Below are 21,553 nucleotides of genomic sequence, written 5' to 3' on the forward strand. Positions count from 1 at the left end.
AAGTGAAGAAACCCAGAGAAGAGGCAGATGCTGGAGGTTCAGGAGAGCAGAGCGGACGTCCCAGGAGGGACTCAGAGCTGGCTGTCACAGGATGCTCTCATCCCTTTCTGAAACGCCATCACACCTTGGGAAGGATGCGCAAGGCATTCTCTTAGTACGATTCAACCACCTCATCGTAGACATGAAAACAAATTCCATGTATATATTGTTCAGGCCCATCCTTGGTATTCGGTGGTAGAAGCTCCAACACAGGTCCAGAAATAAGGGCATGCACCTGCCAGTCATTCTCGTGGGCATAATTCCTGACAGCAGGATATGCTCTGTGGTCAGCAGGAATGGCCCGGGTGACTTGTTATCAGATCGAATCAAATGTGGGGCCCTGGTGAGGGAGCCGTGGGCACACACAGGCGTAGACACCTGCATCATCACTGCCAAACGAGCAAGCATTTATTGAGCACCGACTTGATAGGCAGTGATGGGATTTGGGTGCAGGGGTCACAGATACACAAGCGTGGCTTTGAAAAGCCCAACTCTTTGGCCGTGCATTTCAAATGAAACATAAAAGCACAGAGGTGCTTTGTATTGCGTATCAAATAAGGCAAATAAAAAGCAAGGCTCAGAAACTCAGGGAAAGAGACACCTGTGGACCGGCGTGGCCCGAGGGGCTGGTGGAAGGGGTCTGGTTTTACCCAAAGCTTGGAGAAAAGAGTCCAGACTCGGTTGTATGCTGTCTGCAGTGGCTGGGTTTGACTGTTGAGTGAATGAATGAAACGCAGGCTTTGCTCTCAGATCCTCCGTCCCTGACTCATGGACTTCAGCTACGGGTCGGCTGAGAAGGTGAACGTGGGTCTGACCAGGAGTCCACACACACTTTGTATGGGAGCACCTGTTACTCTGGGGAGTCTGATTCCTGACATTAATTAGAAAGCCACCCAGAACCTATCACGATAGCAGGACGAGATGCGTTGGCTACTATTTCTGTGTCTGGTTGTGTCCCGCTGGTTGTGTCCGTTAACTGACCGAGACTCGGGTCCAGTCTGCAAACCGAGGACGCTAGCGGCTGCCTGCTCACCGTCAGTGGTTTGGTTTGAGGAGCAAGCGAGAGCCGTTTTCACGTTCTTGCTGATCAGATTTGTTCCCCGGAGTGGTCGGCTGCATCAGAACCCTCGGGAGTGCTCATTTGTCAGAGGACAATGGCCAGTGAGACTGTTTTACAAACAGACAACAACAGCAACCCCAAAACAGAGCAAAACAAAGAAAAAACAAAACAAAGCAAAAACCCCCAAAACCTCGGCAAACATACGGTGTTTTATTTTCACTAAAAGTCATGGAGGCATGGGAAAAGGGGGTGAACACAAAAAACAAGCAGACATCAGTGAACTAAAATAAAACAAGAAAGAAAACAAACCAACATGTGTATCTGCATGTAAGCATAGGAATTTTAATTGGACAGAACATATGCCAAATTAGAGCAGCTTCAAGCATCGAGGCTGGGACTCCGTGATGGATGAGGCTTTCCATGCACAGAATTCATTCCATCAGGAAGAACATGGTACGTTAAATAATGCAGTGAGTCCAAGGACTATGATGAGATACCCGTTTAATGGGAACCTAAGCACGGCCCACCCGATTCAGAACAATTGGACCAGTCTCGGGATTTACAGCCACATGTGAAAACCGCGGTAACACTCAGGACTTCTGGGTTCTTTGTCATTTGTCAAAAACACTGTGAATTCAGCTCACTGAATGTGTTGGTCAATTCCATTCTGCCATTGGTCAGCATGTTCACGGCTTCTGACAGGAAAGTGTTTTACTCAAAGATTTGCAGAACTTCCTTCCTGTAAGATTTCAGTAGCATGGCAAGAACTGTGAGAGGAAGCTACGGTATTGATCATGAAAACACCCCGCAAAGCCTAAGCTTGTCCTTCACCGGATTTACGGGAAAATGTTGTGGAAAGCAAACATGAGTGAAATTTGCCTAATGCTGAGTTTAAAAAAAAAAAAAAAAAATCTATTTTTAAATAAATTCAGTGGGGAAAACAAGAGTTATTTTCCTGATGGAGAAATAAATATCCACCATGCAATTGAGCATAATCATCAGCTATCGATTATATGTCATGTTCTATACCCCATGCTCGGTCCCCGCCGACCTACATTTTCTCTAGTCTTTCAACAATCCCGAAAGGATTTCCATTATTCCCATTTTGGAGATGAGAAAAGCAAAGTTTAAAGAGTTTGGGAAACCATCACACAGCTGAGAATTAATGAATCTTTTCACTTGTAAGTTCTATGTGGGAATGTTCACCATGGATTCCCCAGAATGCAGGAGGGTAAATGCCCAGTCTTGGCAAATAGAACTGCTAGAATTCCCTTAAAAACACAGTAGTTCCTAAGTTGGGTCACTGTTCAAAGTTTCCAAGGGAACTCACAGCTTGAAGGAAGGGCTCCGGGGTATTTGGACAACAGCTTTCCCACGTTCTTGTGTGGTTGTGTGCTTTCCAGGTTCCCCCTCACCCCCAGCTGTCGCTGGAATACATGCATCCTTAAAAGGCAACGCTCCTCATTACCTAAGCACAGGAAGCTCGGTGGGTGGGTCGTGATTGATTCATGGTGAACCAGAAGCTGTTGGCGCGCCTTCCTCTCTCAAACCCCATGAACTTTTCTAGTCACAATGGGACTGGAACCAGTTCTCATTACCCCCTCCCCCTGACATCCTTTAAGTTGAGTATGCTGCATCACAGACTGGAGAAGCCCAAACACAGGTGGCCCGTCCCATGGGACCGTCCTCACATGCTCAGTAAAGGCCCCCCTCGCGGCTCTTTCTGCTCTCCAGGGAACGGGGGTGTTGCTGGGGCCACCCCAGAAATGCTGGATTTCCAGTGGTCTGTTGCCCACCAGGCCCTAGCCCCTGCTGCCTGTCTCCGTCTTCCGAGACAGCACCGTGCCAGACAGATCATTAAAACCGGATTGCCCTGGTTCCCTATTTTCAATCTGTAGTGCGCACGAACGTTCTCTTTCATTTACTTTAACTAAACGACTTGTCTGAATTCTGCCTGAAGGCAATTTTACCGTGAAGAGTTAAATTTTTACAGTGAAAATACAGGCACACATATGTCTCGTGGTGAGTTGGCTTGCTTTAGCTTTTGAGCTGTGAATAAATGACCTGATTTGGGGAGGATAGCAAATTGTAGGAGTCAGGACAGGGGCGCTAGGGAAGAGCTTCTCTGATTCCCGTCTCAACGGGAAGAGAGGGCACGCGGTCCATTCGCTGCTGTTGAACCTGTCCCTCTCCTCACCTGCAGGAGCAGAGAAGTGACACCCCGCAATGCTGCCTTCACCGACTTCACTGACATCGCCTGTCTTGCACATCTGGAAGGAAGTCTTGCACAACCAGAATGAAGTGTGGCAATGTGAAACTGAAGAAATGGACGAAACAGAGCTATGCTTTGCCGGGTACATGCCAGTCACGGCTAAACATGCTTGGGCACTCAGCACTGTAGGAAGCTGCAGAAAATACTCATCAGTGGCATGGGGAAGAGTCACCCATTAGCTAAGCAGCTAAGCCGTTTAAAAAGTTAGTAATTGTTTATGGCAGCTTTGAATTGGGGGCTCTTAATTTAAGGAACAGTTCCAGATGATTTCTTTGCTTTTTTTTTTTCTTTTTGGTATGACTTACATAAAGGGAAGTTAAGGCCTAGCACCCCGAGTTTGGAGGAACTGACAGGGTCATCGGACATTCTAGTGAAATCGGCTTTAATTGAAAATTCTGCAGTGACTACTCAGCCCAGCACGGCTCCTATCAGGACATGTGGTACCCAGACTCCTTCTCCTCTTTGTCTCTTTTCACTCACAGACGTTTAGAGAATTCTCATTAAAATTACTTAGAGCGAAACAGAGAGACCATGTTATAAAATAAACCTAGTTAAATACACTTTGTTGTATTGCCTCATTTGTGTGATGCATGGACTTAATTTTCCTCTCTTTGTGTCTTAACTATGTACATTAGGTGATGCTTGCCAATTAATGCAGGATGTCACATCCCCAATTGCTTTCTCTATCTTCTTAAACATTAAAAATAAATACATGCCATCTGTCTCATATCTTGAAAGCAATTCAAAATGGTTACTTTTGTTTGCTCAGGATTACAGCACAGTTTATAGCTTTAGTGCCTCTGAATTGTAGGAAAGTTCTGTCTCCATTTCATAAATGTAACTTCATTTTTTAAAGTGCATCCCATGGAAAGAGCAGAAGGCTCTCAGGAGAGCTTGGACAAGACAGAAAACAGGGGTGGGTGGTGATGGAAACCTTGCTCTTTGGCATTTGAGAGAGCTGGACCGAATGCTTAGCCTGCTGTTTGCCTGGCTGAGTGATCTCGGGAAATGAACTTTAACTTCGTGAAGCCTCAGTATTCCCTATCTGTGAAATGGGTAACACCTACTGTGTGGCATGCTCTGGGAAACATATATAAATACACAGAAACTGAGAGAGAGAGAGAGAGAGAGGGAGGCAGAGAGAAAACATATTGCCTACCCAACTCCTGGTTAAGGCGCAGTACTAATCATCTTCATCATCACCCAAATTTGGGAGGGGAATAATTCAGTTTGAGAAGGAGGATTGTGGTGAAAAAAAGTAGCTCAGAGTAGCAGAAGGTTAAATCCTAAGAAAGGAACTACATACGAAAGCTATGCTCTTTCTCCATAGCAATTAAAATATGAAGGTAAACAACTTGACTCCAATCGCCCCCGCCCCCACTCCCCCAGGGGCACCCAGGTCAGCTGGGAAGTGCAGAATATGACTGGTGCCTCGGGACAACTTGAGACACTTTGGATCTGCCATGGCTACAATGGCACTTTTCAAAGAGGTTTTTTTTTTTTTTTAAATTAAAAAAATGGTATGCCATAAAGCACCGAATGCCTGAATAACTTAACTGTAATTAAAGGGGCAAAGGGCAATTTGAGAACGTTTCATTTTCCATTCCAAGTTGGAGCAATTTTCCCAACAATACTTTCTACTGTAGCAAAAGAAAGTTTTCTAGATCTGAGCCGAGCGTTCTGAAAATGGTGAACGTGTAATTTGAAATCCACCCTATACTCACAGACCACAGAATTGTAGTGCTGTATAAAATGCCAGACACATGTGACCTGGCCCAAAATATTTTAGCAATACGAAAATTGAGGTCCAGCGAAACACAGCAAATTGTCCAGAAGCACACAGCTAGTTCAAACAGGAACATACCCTTTGAGCTAGGTTTCAAAAAATTCGTTAAGCACACTGAAATTTTTTAGACTTCTATAAATATCCTTGGTTTACAGCTGATTCCTTACATGACGCGGCTTCTAACAGCCTTATTTGAACATAACTGAGCTGTTCGGCATAGTCTTCGCATGACAAAGTGGTCAAGTCTTACTAGTAGCCGAGAATGTATTATCAAGCCTTTATTTAGCTGTACTGTCAGGGCAATCCAACTATTAGTCATCTTGACATGTGCCTCAGAACACCACACACCCATGAGTCCTGGCAAAAATTACATCTGCTTCCTGCCGCCTCCCACACGGCAACTCTTTGCAAATTGCAGATATTTTTACTGCCGTTCTAGAAAGAAAATTACTTAACATTCCTAATCTGGGGAGGCATTTAAACTTCCCCTCCCTAATTATAAAATTAAAAGCCAAGTAGTGTAAACTCTGCACATGTAGCAAAATGAAGATCCGCTAGGAAGAGCAGTAGTGAGCAAGCGAAAATCAAAAACTTCTTGAAACAACGATGTTAGGAAGCTCATTCCTAAGGGCATTTCCGTCATCCTGCAGCCCCCTTCTTGTAGAAGCACATTGATTTCACCCTGTCACTACCGAGTCTGAATATGATCTGGAAATGGACTTGTAGGCAGACCAATTGTTACTCATCACACAGCGGAACCAAGATGAAGATCTAAAGCTACTCACACGAAACATTTCTGAAAACCAAAAGCTATTGTACTTTCAAACTCTACATTTAATACATCCTGTTGGCCCTAAAAATTACATATTTATTTATATATTATATACATATTTAAATATATATATATATATATAAAAGCATGTGTTGATCATGTAAACAATCTTTTACTTTCTGCCCTATTTTACTGGGCTGATCAGTAAATATACAGTTTATATAGAAGAGTGGGTTTAAGGCCGGGGGTGACTTTTGGGCCGGCTCTGTCATTTCTACCTTCCTCAGAGCAACATCAGGTTCCTCTTTCCACGTTAGCTCCCAGGACAGGCTGTTTAAAAAGTCAGGGGGGAAAGACAGGCAAGTGGCTCTCCGAATTGCACAAGCGGTATTTCCCAAGGAGGAGCCAGGCTGATTAATAGAACAGGAATCTATTTTGACACCCTTGCCTCACCCTCCCAAAAAAAAGAACCACCAGACTCAAGATGCTGATAAGAATTCTTTTATGTTATTCCAATAAAAAATACATTCATACAGAAATATAACAATCTTGCAAAAAACAATTTCAAATAAAATCTTGTAAAACAAAATTTTACAAAAATCTTACAAAGATTCTTTAGATAACAGGGTGCTTCCAAAAAAAAAAAAAAAGAAATTTCACTAATAGAAATTTTTTTTTTAATGTCAAGCAAAAAGTTTCTGCTTGATTGAGGCTCAGTTATCACCTGAACAGAATGTAATTCTTTATGTACTTGCTTATTATGAAAATTACAGGCATTGACACACATGGCCCCCAGCCCCACCCAATCAAACAACTTCATGGTGTTTCGTAAGTGAGACAAGCCAGTGCAAGTTGCGGTGGTTGCTTTTTTTTTTTTTCCTTTTTGTCTTTTGTTTACCTTCTTGCTTAATGGAATTGTTATGGCTAAGCAACACAGCAGGGCCAAAAAAGGAGTTTCCCCAAACCCAGCAAATCAAGTGCCTGGATTTGGAGTTGCCAAAAGAAAAGTGCATTTTCCCCTCAGCAAAATGAAGTGAGTTGTTCAGGTACGCGTATTCATCAGCCCAGATAAAAAACCAGTTATGTGAGCTTTCCTCATTGCTCATTTCCTGGAAGATCAAACAAAATACCAGCCCAGCCAGACTCATATGTGTATATATATATATATATATACATATATATAAAGAAAAGATCCACACCCACAAGCCAGCAGCTGGATGAAATATCAGCTGTCCATGCTGCAGTATGCCAATTCGGGGAAATTACTCGTTGGAAAAACTGGAAGAATCTATGTGCTGGAAAAAATAGCTTCATCTGCATAAAAAGTATTCTAAAAAAGAATCCCTGTGATTAGCTTCCTCTTAGGTTAGATGTTCTAATAAGGCTGAAATTCAAAATCAAATCCTTAGTGTGTCTGAGACCAATTAGTGGGCGAGGATTCCCTTCGTGCCACTTTTGAATGGCCGAAGATCCCTTATTCTGGACCTGCCAATAATGACGAGCAAACTCAGCAGTCTGGAATAGATTGGATGCCAAGGATCTGTGGCAAATCATTAAATTACAGATAAAGCCTTTATAAAAGTTATGGTTTTCATTTTTACCTCCTTTATGGCCATTCTGAAGTATTTCTTCACAGGCTGTGGAATTTTCTATCTAAACATTCTTATTTCTCCTTAAAAAAATATTTATATATTATCTATATATATGTATATATATACACACACACACACACATACACACATACACATACTATACACACAAATATACATACACAAGAATTCCGCCCACTTTTTTAAAAAAAGTAATATACTTTCTGTATTACCAACAGATAGCTAGATAGATATGTGGAGCTTGTGCCTTTTAAGCAAATACATTAACATTGTTTTTTTATATTCTGTATCTTTAATATGTGTGAAAACGTTACATATTAAATACAGCCGGTGTGTGATCTATACAATTGTTGTGCAAAGTCTGTATGAAAGTCTCATGGTGGCAGAAATGGTCCGATTTTCCAATTATCATGTGTTTTCCACTTTAACACTGACAGTCAAGTTGTCTAAAATATCGAGTAAATACTGACTTGTTTGGGGAGTTTTATCTCTCTATTTGTCTTTGTGAAGGAGGACTTTAAAGAGATTTTTTTTTTTTCTGTATTATATATTGATACAGTACAATGCCAGGTGAAAAAAGAGCCTTAATAAAGCATGCATCACCCATACCCCTGTATGAGACCCCCACAGAAGGGGTCACTTGCATAAGGCACCATTATTAAGATCTACAGTGCATTAACAGCTAGAAAACCAGAAATTAGTCCTCAAGGCATAAATAAGAGAAACTTAGCTGCATGAGAAAACAGTTTCTAAGCTTTAGTGGTTTTATCCACCCAACTGAGAAAAATTTTAGGTTCTTAGTCTAATGTCACATTAGACTAGCAATTCCCAGCCCTAGCATTCTTGATACCCAACATATGCCCAATGTCTTCAAAGGGCATCAGGAAGTTCTCCAAAAAGGTAATTCAAATTCAGAATCATTTAAAAAATAATCCTATGCTGCACGACGCCTTTCTGAAAGGGGAGTGTTACAAAATCGCTGGGGGGACGGTGGGGGAAGGATTGTGTATTACCAGGCCCAGATGGCTAGGGATCACTGAAGTTGACCAATCATCTCTTAGCTGCTCAGTAACTGGAATCAACATTGTAGTCCTGATTTAAGAATGGAAAGCGGATAGTTTCCCAGACCATGCATTACTTTTAGTCTTACAAGGAAAAGTTATCAATGTGTTATATTTGTAAATACACAGCTTATACAACGGGTCACAAATGAGCTCTGTTGTAGCAAGTAAACAAGCTACTTGACACATTGCACGTTTTTTTTTTTTTTCGTAGCTGCACCAGACACCGAAAGTTCTCTCGCACGGGGAGGGGCTCCCCTCCCCACACCCACTCGCCACTCGGGGGTCTTGACCACCCACTCCCGCCCTCCATGTTTTCCCTTCTTTTTTTTTTTTTTTTCTTCTTCTTTTTTTTTTTTTCCTAAGGCGCAGACCCCACCCCCCAGGAAATGATCGGTGGTCACCTCATCTCCTGGGATACTCCTCACACACAGAACATTCAAACTCCGCGCTTGCTGCCTCTTGCAGTCTCGCTACTGCAAGGGAAAAAAGACTCTGCCCCCATCACACAGTCAGTAACTAACAGACCCTCCACAGACAGTCAACCCAACCATTAACATTCTCAGTGCACATGCTCACGGCAAAGGCTTAGGGACCACTCAGAAGATAGGTACCAGTGGCGAGTCCAGGGCCACCCAAACACCACACACCGCGGGTGCTCTGCCGCTTCTGACATGACGTTTATCGCCCTCGAAAGACCTTCCAAGTAGAGGTCCTGGAGGCAACTGGGTGGGGTGCAAAATGGCATGCTTTGGCTGGAACACGCACCCTCCTTCCACGGCTGTCTCTCAGCCTGGAAGCCTTTTAGCCCGCAGGATTCGCCGCTCTGCTCCCTCAGAGGTGCCTCTTCATGTGCAGGGCCAGGTGGTCGGACCTGGAGAAACACCTGCAGAGCAAATCAGCACCCGACAGGTTAGGTCTCCGCCTTCACCGAGCTTACAGCCCTCCTGGCCTGCGCTCCCCCGACCCAAGCGCTCTCCGAGGCAAGGGGGGCATCCACTAAGTCACGGCCATTCCCTTTTGTGTTTCTGAAGCAGGAAACTCCAGTGGACGGGCAGATAAAGGAAGGACTCCAATCTGCTCTTTGGAGGATTTCACCTGACCTTATTACTCAACCGTCAATTTTGCACGGCTGCAGGCCAACCCCCAGAAAGTATGAATGAAATCACTCTATGCTCATGCACCCAGAACCCAGCTCTTCCTAATTTGGACAACTGGCAGGTTACAGACTGTCTCAGAAAGTCCCCGGCTGAAGCGCGGGACAGGGAAGCGCCTGGCTTCTTCACTGCCTCCCGCCCCTCCCGGGAGAGGCCATTCCGGTCCCTGCGCTTTGTGCACGTACCTGTCACAGTGAGAACATTTAAAAGGCTTGGCACCAGTGTGCTTTCTGAAGTGTCTGGTTAACTCATCGCTTCTTGCAAAACGCCACTCACACCCTTCCCATGAGCATCTGTAAGGCTTTTCTCCTGGGAAGAGAGCACACGACAGGCACACTGTGATTTCACTGAGCAGGAGGAGGTACGCAGCAACAGGACACACGCAAGCCGCCGCACCGAAGTCAACTCATTCGCCAGCTCCGGGTCCGGCCTCGGTTAAGGACGGAGCCGGTACTGGAGGTGAAACGGCGGAGCCCCTTCCTGAGCCAGCCGGGGGCCACCAAGTGCTGCAGCCGGGACCCGGGCATGGCAGGGCCCACGGGACAGTCATCAGCGTTACCCAGTAAGAATGACAAATGCTCAGCCTGGCGAAATACTTCTGAGGTGACGTGTCAGCCCACTGGACCCACAGCCCTGGCGGGGGCAGGGTTTTATTGCTCTCTCCATGGAAACGCTTTCTCTCAAGCACTTATTTTGTTCCTTACTCACTTCCCTGTGGAATGAGGCTTTGTACTTTCCTCCGGGAAACGACATTTCTCCAAAACTGAGGTCATGAGTTTCTGGGAAACCCCATCCTGAGGGCCTTCAAAGCACTTTCTAAATGACAATCAAGCGACCAAATCGACCTCTTCCATCAGTCAGACAATAAATATGAATTCACTACAAGTGCTACCTGAGGAAATTCAAGATGTTGTTCCAGCCAGTGCCCGAGTGGCCTGTCGGGACATACGGGGGTAGGGCGGGGGGGACACCTGGTTCCTGACCCCGGCTCTGCCGGGAACCCCGACTTGAGGGCTCAGAGGTCCCCTCTCGTCACCCTCACCGGCCAGGTCAGAGCTTACGTGACTCCACGTGCAAGATCCCTCCCCACTCCGGAACTTGGGTGACTCTTCACCCGGCTACCCCAGACTGTCACAGTAATTTCAGATGCGACTTTCATCTGGGTTGTGGGCTTTCATTACAAAGCTGTTTTGTTTGTTTGTTTTTTTTAACTGGTATCAGAAAACAAAGGCCACGTGATACACAGAGAACTTCTCAGCAAGTACCCGGGGATCAGTACTGCTTCCGGTGGAGCGCAGGGGTCAGGCTCCCACATCTCATGGCCCGGGGGAACCCGCATGCTCCGCACCCCCCAGCCGCCCCTTCCCCCCCCACCCTTGAGCTTCATTTCAGAAAATCGGAGGTAACTCCACATGACGGGGGGGCCCCCCAGCGATCACGGGGAAGGTTGGAGTGAGTGAGGGATGGGGTGTAGGCGGAGAATGGGATTTACCTCATTTGTTTAATCTGAAAGTCTCACCCGTTCATCGGGCACACACGTCCAGTCCTTGAGCTCCCACTCTGTCCTCCCCAGAGACCCAACTCTTTTGGGGAAGCATGAGGTGAGGATGTGTCTGCTCTGCCAGCCTCCTGCGGAGCCCCGGCCCCCTCCCAGGGCTGGTGCATCAGTGGCGCCCACCAGCAGCCCACCTCCCGCGTCGCGCAGGAGGGACTGACCTGTGTGAGTGCGCTGATGTGCTTTCAAGTGGGAGCTTTTGGTGTAAACTTTCCTGCAGCCGTTAAAGTGGCAGCGGTGCACCCGCCTCCGGCCATCCGGGGAGGCGTCCCCACTGCCCTTGTCGCCCGGCTTTCCCGCAGTCCCACTGCGCAGCTTCCCGGGGGGGTGCAGCTCGCCTGGCACGCAGCCCCACAGGTGAGAAGGCTCCCTGCTTAGTTCTGGAGAAGACGGGGGCGTGGAGGTGACGGAGGAGCTCAGGGTCCCCGAGTTGACTAAGACTTCGCCAATGGGGTCGGAGGTAAACTTGGTGGTGGGAGAAAGTTCCTCAGAGCTGTCGGAGGCCTCGCTGCTCACATCGGAGTTCAGGCTGTTGGTCTCCAGGTTGTAAGCAAAGCCGGGGCTGTTCAGAGCATCCTCGGGGGGACTGGAGGAAAGCTTCAGGTCCGGGTCCTCCTTTTTCTCCCGAGCCAGGATGATTTTGGTCCACAGATCTTCCTGGCTGTCAAACTTGATTTCGGAGGCTGACACATAGCAGGGTTCGCTCTGGAGGTAACGTTCCAACTCCAGGCAGGTCTGTGCGAAAGGAACCACAAGAAGGCACGTGATCGTGATGACGACTGACAATGGAACTGAAAGCACGTTTCCAAAAACATGCAGGAATCAAGGGCAAACAGACTGTGGCCATGGGGCTGTAAGAATCGCGTCTCTAGGAACGGATATATGCAATCAGGAGAAGGACCAGTGGCCACAAGGACTCCAGGCCTTCCCAGGTTGGACCAGTGGCCACAAGGACTGATGGTCTCACCAGGCCACCTTTGTCATAGTTACCAGTGTTGACGCGACTACTGAGTTTCTGTAAACCACACAAAGAAAACCAGCCTCAGACACATGCCCCCCAACAGGTTTAACCAGATCATCTGACGGTCTCGAGAACCATGTGCTTTAAGGAATGCCCCGGCCACCCTCCCTTCTCACGCACAAGACAGAAAGGCTGCACTGCACGCGAGGCAGTGTGTTCTGACATTGCATGTGTCTTTCTTTAGCGACACAGCTGAGAGCACAGGGCCACACTCAGCCAGCACACGCCGCTAGCGGACGGTCTGTGTTCAGGGACATCAATGGAGCTGTTGGAGAAACCACCCTGTTTCCTGTAGTGCCCGACCTAGGAGGCTTTCAAAGAACGCCATTCCCAAGTGCGGGGCCATGCTCGCACACAACTTTAATGACTTCCACAGTGGTCAGAGAAAAACAAGAGCTTCAACAACAGGAGTGGAGAAATAATTCCAGAATGGCCATCTGCTATTGTAAACGATGCAGGAGGGGAAATTCCTCCCCAGCCCTGCTGGGAGTCCCACAATGGACAAGAACTTTATCTACTGGCCAAGAGTACAACTGTATGAGTCATCACTCTGTTTCTTTCACGCAATGCCAAAGGAGACTTCCTTTTGAAATTCTGACCGGCGGCCAAAAAAGGACCCGGTTCAAATGTACATGCAGTGTGTCATGGACAGTGCCCCTCCCCAGCCCCACAACCAACCTTTCAAGAAGCTACAACTGCCGAGAGACCAGCATCCCCTCTCCCCACCATCTCAAACTTTCTAGCCACTGGAAAAGAAAAACGGTAGGAAACATTTTAGGATTAAATTATGTCTGCCCTTATCTTTACTAGGATCAAGTGTCTGCATGTCCATATAAGGCTGTCTATACAACTGCAATTCTACAGAATTAAATTTCTACAGCAAACTCTGCTCTTTTTAGCAAATCATTTTCAGGACTAGCAAAGCCTACCCAAAGGGCTCATGCTTGCTTGCTTACTTAGCAAATGCGCCTGCTATAATATAGCACATACCCTCCCCCTCCCCAGACTCGTCACATAGCCAGCATGAGCAAGCAAAGGGGAAAAAAACAATCATTGTTTTCTCTTTACCCCTAAAATTAGACGTCTGAGTTACAGTGCATACGACAGTGTTCTGAGAAAACAGTATTCTGAGGAGAGACGGCAAGGTGTTTTATTGATGCGCCAAAGAAAAAGGAAAGCACATTTACTGAGATCTTGTTAAACTTTAATAATCTGGCTAATTTGAAATCTCCATTATGCTGATAAGCACTGGGGACCAAAACGTAGCTCTCCGAGAGTTTAAAAGCCTCTGAAGAGGACCGGGAGCTCAGCCTGGCTTGGGGCCCAAATCCCAAATGCCCCTAGGAAACTACTTAGATCAATTTCAATCACGTCCTAGGGAGCAGCTTCTTTAGGAGGAAAAGGGGGGGGGAGGGGAGAGGAAGGCAGGATAGGGCTGGGAACAATTAAGCAGGCATGTGAAGGTTGCAACACTTTGCATTTCATCCCTTTTAAAAGCTTTCTAGGCTTTGAAACACACAGAATATATTTGATCTGCTAATTCACTTTGTGACAAAAAGCAAACAGCCTAGCAGGGCAGAGAGACAGCCCCCACCCCTCCTTCTATCTTTTTAAAGACAATGAGACAAGTGTCAGAATCTCTCTCCCTTCAGGCAATCCTAACGAATTGGGGGAGGGGGGGTTAACTTTCTTAAATGTCCAATGTCAAAAATTCCAGTTCTACTAAAAAAATGCCGGAAACCGAGACTCTTCTTCTCAAACTCAGACTTGAAGCAATTGGGACGGGCTCATTGTCATATGACTGATAAGTCACTGGTTGTGCAAACATTGTTGGCTTTTTTTTTTTTTTTTCTGGTCAACAAAAAAAGCAGGTAAGAAAAACAAGGCAGATCGAAACAAATCTTAAGGATTCCAAAGAGGAAAAAGAAACTGGAAATGACCTAGTAGAAAAAAAAGGAGCTGGTGGATGCTTCACGGGTGACATTTTTAATTAAAAAAAAAAAAAAAACAAAAAACAACTCTGTACAAACACCAAAAAAGCAAAACCAAAAACAAATTCCCCATTAAAAACAAAACAAAACAGAACAAAACCCAACAACCCTTGGCAGTCCAGGCAAGTTCATATGACAAGATCCAGCTGTGGAGTCTGGAGCTGGTACAAGGCACCAAACTTCTGCCAAGGGCTCGGGCCGGGATCAGGCCGCGGAGCTGGGACTGCCCTCGGGAGGATGCAGTCCAGGAGCCCCAGAAACGGGCGAAAACGCTCGGAGAGACCAAGCGCTGCGGCGCCCCGTTCATATGACAACTCCGCTTCACGCCGTCAAAGGCCCCTTTAAAGTGCCTTCCGCACGCAAGCAGCACAAAGTACGTTTTAAGACTAATTATTCTAATTTTTTAAAAATTTACCCGAACCATTAAAAAAAAAAAAGAAGAAGAAGAAGAAGAAGAAAAAGAAATGCACCTCCAACCACACACCATCCTGTCCGTGCGTGCATGCACTCCCTCCTCGGTGCACCGGGCACCTGGCACACGAAAATTCCTATTTACCTGTTGCCAATATTCCTCCAGGGAGGGCAGCGCCGAGAAGTAACCAGTCTCGTGCACAATCTGGAGTTCCTGGAAGATGCTGCACATTGGGAGTACATCCATGTCGGGTTGGAAAAGACAGTCACTGCTGTTGTGAAAACAGGGAGGTGTGCGGTCTGGAGTCGGGAGCGCAGCAGTCGTGCCTGCAGCGCCGGGGAAAGTTTCATGCAAACTCAGTGCACAGCAATTAGGCGCCGCGGGTTCGGATCCTGCCGGAGCCCAGAGACGCGCTCGCGAGCCCACACAATATTTGCAAACACCGGACTGACTGCAAACGTAACCCCTGCAAAACTTCCCTATTCAAAGCTCCGCTGCCAGCCTCCCCCTCCTCCCCGCTGGCTCCCCCCACTCCCTCCCCCCACGTGACTCGCCCGCGCCCGCCCCGCGCACCGCCCAATCACGCTGCGCCCGGCCCGGGGGCTGCGCGCCGGTGATGTCAGCTCCGGCCAATGGCAGGCGGTGACTCACAGCGGCCCCGCCTGGCGTGACCGAGCCTCTCCATCACAGCCCTCGCCATTGGCTCAATTCGAACTTCAGGCGGCTCTGATTGGAAGGCGTCCTCGCAGGCTATTTTTAGCAGGGTATATAAGACGCGGGCCGCCGCGCGCCGGAGGAGTCGGCGCTGGGAGGTGCAGGCCGAGCGGCTCAGTGAGCCTGCGGCCGGCCGAGGGAGCCGCTCCTCCCGTCCCCGGTCCGCGTCCCATCCCCCGGTCCCCGTGCCCCGTTCCCCGTGCCCCGTTCCCCGGGTCGGGCCTCGGCCCACCGCTCAGACCGGCAGTCCCGTCCCCGCCCCCCCTCCCCCTCCCCCCCCCGCGGTGCTCGTCACTCAGGCCCCGTCCCGGTCGCTGGACCGGCCGTTCCCGTCCCGTCTCCCGGGCCGGTCACTTTGGCCCCGTCACCCCGGGCCCCGTCCCCTGCCCCCCGGCAGAGGGGCTCAGTGCGCCGCGGCCGGGCCGAGGGGAGCCAGGCGGGCCCCCTCGTCCCTGTCCCCTTCTGTCCGCCCTCGGGGCCGCGCTGCTCCCCTCGTTCTCCCTCTGCTCCGTCCCTTCTGTCCCTCCCCCTCCGAACTCGGGGACTCCCTGCGCCCCTGGCCCGCTCTGTTCCCCTCCGATCGCCTCCACCTCCTCTGACCGTCTCTGTCCCCTGTCAGCCCTCTGCTCCCCATCCTCTTCTGTCCACCCACCTTCCTCTGTCCCCCCAACCCTGTCCGCCTCCATCCATCCTCTGCACTACTCATCCTCTGCCCCCCCATACTCTTCTGTCCCCCTCCATCTTCCTCTGTCCCCCAGTCCCCCTCTGCTCTGTTCCCTCCATCTTGCCCCCTCTGTCCGTCCCCCTCTGATTCCAGAGCCACCCTCCCCCCTCTGTACCCTGTGTCCCCCCTTTGTCGTCCTCCACCCCCTCCATGCTCCTCTGCCCCCCCCCCAGACCTCAGGCCCACAGTGCTGGTGACCCCTGGAGTGGGAGGACAGCCAGTGTGTGGTGAGGGACCCGACAAGCTGGGGGTGAATCTGAGTCTCTCCTTCCCACTCCCTCTCTGGCACACACACCTGTATGCCTCGGAAACCTGCCTAAACTGCAGGAAAAGGGTCAGAAGGGCCTGGAAGAGTGATGTTGGATCTGCTGGCTTTTGAGTGGGGTACTTGAGGTTGAAGTGCAGGTTTTACGCTCCAATTCTGTGAGAAAGAATTTTGATCTTCAAAAAAGAGTTGCCTTATAACTTGTTCTCAGTAGGGTCCCAAGCCTAGCACAGCGTCCATACCAGCGTCCATACTGTACTTGTTAAAAATGCAGTTTTCGGGGTCCAGCCCCCAAACCTACAGAATCTGAAGCTGGGGTGACGCCACCCGGGACCGGACTGTCCCGGCCATTGTGTTTGAACAGCCCCCTAACGGGGTAAATCTGTTGCCCACTGAAGTTTTGCCAACCAGGGATCGAGAACTTAAAAGTGTCCATTTACTTGTTACCTACTGTACAACGGCCCTCATCCTGAGAAGATTCAGAGTCTACGTCTAATTGGCAGGAATCTGTTTATCTAGTAGAGCTGCAATCTCAAAGAACCCTCAGCAAGGTTAACAACTAAGCTTTTCCTCTGAATGTGCAAGCCATTTAAATTAGGATGGTGCTGACATTCAACGTGTTTTTTTTCCCCATATGAATTATGTCCTAAAATATACCATAATGTTCATTTTCAAGAAAAATGCCAAGACCACAAAGAATGTGCATTTTAAAATTCAAAATGGAAAACTGAATTATAACTAGTAGTTTCATTTTTATCTCAAGATAGAGTTTAATGAACATCCTTTTGAAGTTTTTAAAAATGTAGCATGTAAAAGGGTTTTGAGAGGATTTTGTGTGTTAGATTTTCACAGATTAGAGCAGACTAGAATATACCAGGATTATGACCCTGTAAGATTCTAGGCTGGGACCTTTGTTTGGGAATCCAAAGTCAGAAAATGTTACTGGCTCCTTGTACTTATCACATAGTCTGTAAAGATGATCCACAATTTAAATCAATACAAATTATCATTGGCCTGTGTTTACGTCATTTTGCCCCAGAAACAAAGAGGATATCTAGCCTTCTGTAGGTGAGATATGTTCCTTGGGTCTATTTCCAGGGACAGAGATGGTTTGACCTTGAACCACCCACAGGCTGAGCTAACCTGGTGACCAGCAGCTGGTCATATTTGGGATATGGTTGCAAGAGTGTGGTTTTGTTGGGGATAGGATTTTCTTAGTAATTAGCAGCCATTGCCAGAGGAAGCAAGAATCCGGGGAATATACAAGTGACCAAAGCCAGCATCCCGGCATATGGAGGAAAGTCAGGGGAAGGGAGGGGAGTCCTCCCCAAGTCCACAGAAGGGAACGGCTCTGTGCAATGCATACAGGTGTCACGGTTATGGTGCTCTATGTACCTTTTGGACAATTAACTATTCGTGGTTTTAATAATTTTCCTTATCTGCATTCCTATGCAATGTAGATTTGTCCTTGTCTCTTGCATGCATTGACAAATACTTAGAAGATTGTATAGTTTATTTTTAAAATAGTGAACCTAATTGGACATGATACAGATACACTCAAAATGGTAATTTTCAGAAAAAAAAAATGGTATAAGAACAGGATACATAGACTGGTTTTCAAAGAGAAGAAGCCCTGTGGCCTCCCACTGCACCCGCGAGCCATCCAGCTCCTGTTATTCATATTCACGTCCCGTGACTGGCCAGGTATTTGGGACTCTCCTACGTTTACAAAATAGGCACAGCTCCCTGTGGCGGGGGAGGCGGGAAATATATAGGAATATATAGGAGGGGAGCTATCTTAAAACAGGCGTTTCTGCTCCTGGTAGAAGCAGCTATTTGGTGGGGAAACAGTGTTAGCCTCCTATGAGAAAAGTCTGCGTGGGATCTGAGTTATACTAGTCACATCTGATTTCTAAAAAGATGAGCACAGAAGAATCAGAGAAGGCCAGAGTCATTCGGATGGGGTGGGGGGAAGTGTGGCATGGTATTTAGATGTGTGGCCTTGGTCACATCCTTTAAATAGGAGACGAAAATGTCTGTTAGAATCAGTTTGGTAGAATTGAAAGATGAGGCGTTAAAACCCCTGGTTTATGACAAATAGTCATTTCATAAATTGAAGGCAGTATTTCAATTATTCAACATACAGTCATCTCTTCAGTTTGCTGTAGATATTTGTTTTATAAACCCCCTCCGCCCCACACACACTTTTTAAAAAAATTGGTGAGTGAATGTAGACAGTACGATGAAATCACCTACGCAGATCGCATAGCCAATCAGAGGCAAAGCTGGGCCCACAGTGAGGTCCAGTAACCAAAAGAGCTTCTTTGGGGCACTTGGATGGCTCAGTCCGTTAAGCGTCCGACTCTTGGTTTCGGCTCCGGTTGTGATCTCAGGGTTGTGGGATTGAGCCCCACATTGGGCTCCATGCTCAGAGGGGAGTCTGCTTGAGATTTTTCTCCCTCTCCCTCTGCCCTCCCCCCTCTCTAAAATAAATAAAATCTTAAAAAAAAAAAAAAAAAAGTGCCTCTCTGTCCCACCCAGCCCACACTGCAAATTCTCACTCCCTCCCACCCCTTCTCGCTCTCCAAGCTGTGGAGAGAAAATCCTAAACTCCAGTTGGTGAGCATGACCCTTGTTCTTCTCCATCTCCCTCTGCTCATCTGTTCTTTCAGTGGTCACACCGCCCACCATCTTCAGGGGCTCAGGACCCTTCTCTGTGGCCGCCCCAGGCTCTTCACATTCCGGGATGTTAGAGGAGTCTGACCCCATAGCAACCCCGTGCTGATTCCTCACCTCCCCCCACCCACACCCACGCCCTCCTCCATTTTCCTCTCTGGTCACACTTGGGTGACACTCAGACATTTCATACCACTAAGTTCTCTCTACCACATTTAGAAAAACACAGTTTAAGATAAAGTTTGCTTTTTAAACCTAACTTTCAGCTTAAAGATAAATGGGATGATATATAGGCTTTTGGTACTTTTGATCCTTCCTATTCTTCTGGATAATTCAGGTAGGGCTCTTAAGAGGAGTCTAATGAAGGCCGATCCAAGGGTCATTCCAACAACACCCCCAGTGATATTGACGGAGAAGATGCTCTGTTGGGCAAGAAGCTGCTTTTGTTTCATTTTGATTTTGGTGTTATTACCAAAATGCTGATTACTATATGCCATTAAGGTATAGATTTGCTTCTTAAATAACTATTAGTGCTGAGAAGAGCTGATAAGGAAAGTTCTCTATTGATAGTTTTTAATAGATTTTCAACTTACGTTATCAACATATGGAATGTGCTCAGTGCTCTGGCCGTGAGGCCTCCGGGGCATCAAAGGGGGAGAATTTATACATATCTAAGAATTTATACACATCTATGTCTTAGTGGCCCTCTTTTTAAAATATCGTAATGAACTCTGGAATATTTGATAACAGTGGGAAAATATGTTGCTATCTATCAAAGTTTTATAGAAAGGAATGAAAAAAGGAGAAGAGAATCAGTCCACACTCGGTAAGGATGTTCCCTGTGGCAGGTACTGCGCTGAACCTTTTCCATGTGGTGCCCACAGGACCCCGTGAAGTAGGTGTTACAATCGACAGTTGAAAAAACAAATGTAAAGCTCAGAGAATGCGTGCGATCCACTCTGTGGCAGGGGAAGTGTTTTAATCCTGGTCTTCCTCATTTGTACAGACAGCCTACAGCTCACCTGTCCAGGTCTTGTCAAGCAAGAGTCTCACACGGGACTGGGTGGGAGGAGCCTGCGGCTGAGGGAGCTCTAAGGTGTCCTAGGGACCCCTGACCAGCACCACCCCCTCCTCCTGAGCGCATGCTGAGGCGCTAGGCTACCCACCCTTTCTGTCACCTGACTTCAAGTTAATCAAAAGGGAGATTATCTTGGGTGGGCCTGACCTAAAGGAATGTTCTTTAAAAGGAGGTGAGCTCAAAGAGGCCATTCAAGACACAGATGCTCAGAAATTCGACGTGGAAGGGAACATCCCTGGTCTGATAAAGGGACCTGGGATGCCTGTCCCGCCCAGCAGTAGCTGCTGGGCTTCTCAGTGAGCTCTGGGCTCACGGTGAGAGCAGGGTGTGTTTTCAGTTCTGATCTAACTGCTTTCTCAAGCGGCCCCAGAGCTTGGTTTTCTCCATGGGGCTGCATCTTTCCCCTGCGCAGCCAGACTTTCTTGCACCTGTCAGAGGAGGGTTGGTAGGTGGGAGAGTCCTGCCCCTCTCCTGGCAAGAGAATTCTGCTTCCTGGCCTGTAGGACCCGGCTCCTGCATCTGCCCCAGCTCTGAAAGGCTTTCGCTTCCTTTGAGGCAAGGGTCCGGGAGTATGCATGGGGTTTCATGCTTCCTTCCCACTTGGGGGTGCGGGGCACGTGGGGAGAGTGGAGGGGTGTCTTTGCTTTCCCGCCCTGTGCACCCATCTGTCTTGTGAGCACCTGGTGGGGGCCTGTGGAAAGAGCTTGCGGGTCAGCCTGTGTCTCAGGCTCCCGTTTTTATTCCAGACTGTCTGTCCTGCCAGCCCACACTTAGGCATTAACAAATTATTACCGTATCACTCTTTTCTCCCATGGCGGCTGCCTCTTCCTACTTTGCCAAGGGTGAATCAGTGTGGGGTGGGACTTCTCCTCGGTGCGTCTTGACACCTTTGAGATTCAGTTCCCATGGGTCCAGCTGCCCTCTGCTCTTAAATAGGTTAAAGAAAATGAGGATTTTGTAGATGATCTGACTTCTTCTTTTATTAGGGTGTAAAGGAGCAACGTTCTCCTATGACTTTCTTCATACTAGTCAGAAATGAGCACCAGAGTAATCCAAACGAGCACAGAAAAATCTCAACAAATGCAAGGACACCTGAGTACACATATGGTGGGGGGCAGACTTTGGCCCAATCTCACATCTTATACAAAATCAATTTGAGACAGATTATAGAGTAAATGAAGGACTATCCTATAAAGCTTCCAGAAGAAAACATAGGAGAAAATCATCATGACATAAGGGTAGGCAAAGGCTTCTTGGACAGAATACAGAAAGCCATACCATAAGGAAAAAAATATTTTTTTTCTGATTTACAGATTAGACTTCACCAAATTTAAAACTTCACCAAAAGATACCACTAAGA

At 47.5% G+C, this 21,553-nt stretch overlaps 1 protein-coding gene across 1 annotated transcript; it reads right to left on the bottom strand.

The window, feature by feature from the left end:
• Nucleotides 1-6,414: 6,414 nt before the first annotated feature.
• On the bottom strand, nt 6,415-15,229 carry KLF6 (KLF transcription factor 6). Its single transcript, XM_036088741.2, has 4 exons — nt 14,881-15,229; nt 11,474-12,047; nt 9,943-10,066; nt 6,415-9,486 (listed from the first exon to the last, which is right to left on the bottom strand). The coding sequence occupies exons 1-4, from the start codon at nt 14,980-14,982 to the stop codon at nt 9,435-9,437; spliced, it is 852 nt and encodes a 283-aa protein (XP_035944634.1). The 5' UTR covers nt 14,983-15,229; the 3' UTR covers nt 6,415-9,434.
• Nucleotides 15,230-21,553: the final 6,324 nt, after the last annotated feature.

Source organism: Halichoerus grypus, chromosome 6 (genome assembly GCF_964656455.1).
Source record: "Halichoerus grypus chromosome 6, mHalGry1.hap1.1, whole genome shotgun sequence".
Taxonomy (NCBI): Eukaryota; Metazoa; Chordata; class Mammalia; order Carnivora; family Phocidae; genus Halichoerus; species Halichoerus grypus.

Excerpts from the sequence above, each read along its gene's own strand:
- KLF6 (XM_036088741.2), bottom strand. The coding sequence starts at position 14,982 with ATGGATGTACTCCCAATGTGCAGCATCTTCCAGGAACTCCAGATTGTG. Across the intron at positions 10,067-11,473 it reads ACATCAGCGCACTCACACAG|GAGAAAAGCCTTACAGATGC; the intron begins GTCAGTCCCTCC and ends CTCTCTTCCCAG. Across the intron at positions 9,487-9,942 it reads AAATGTTCTCACTGTGACAG|GTGTTTCTCCAGGTCCGACC; the intron begins GTACGTGCACAA and ends TTTGCTCTGCAG.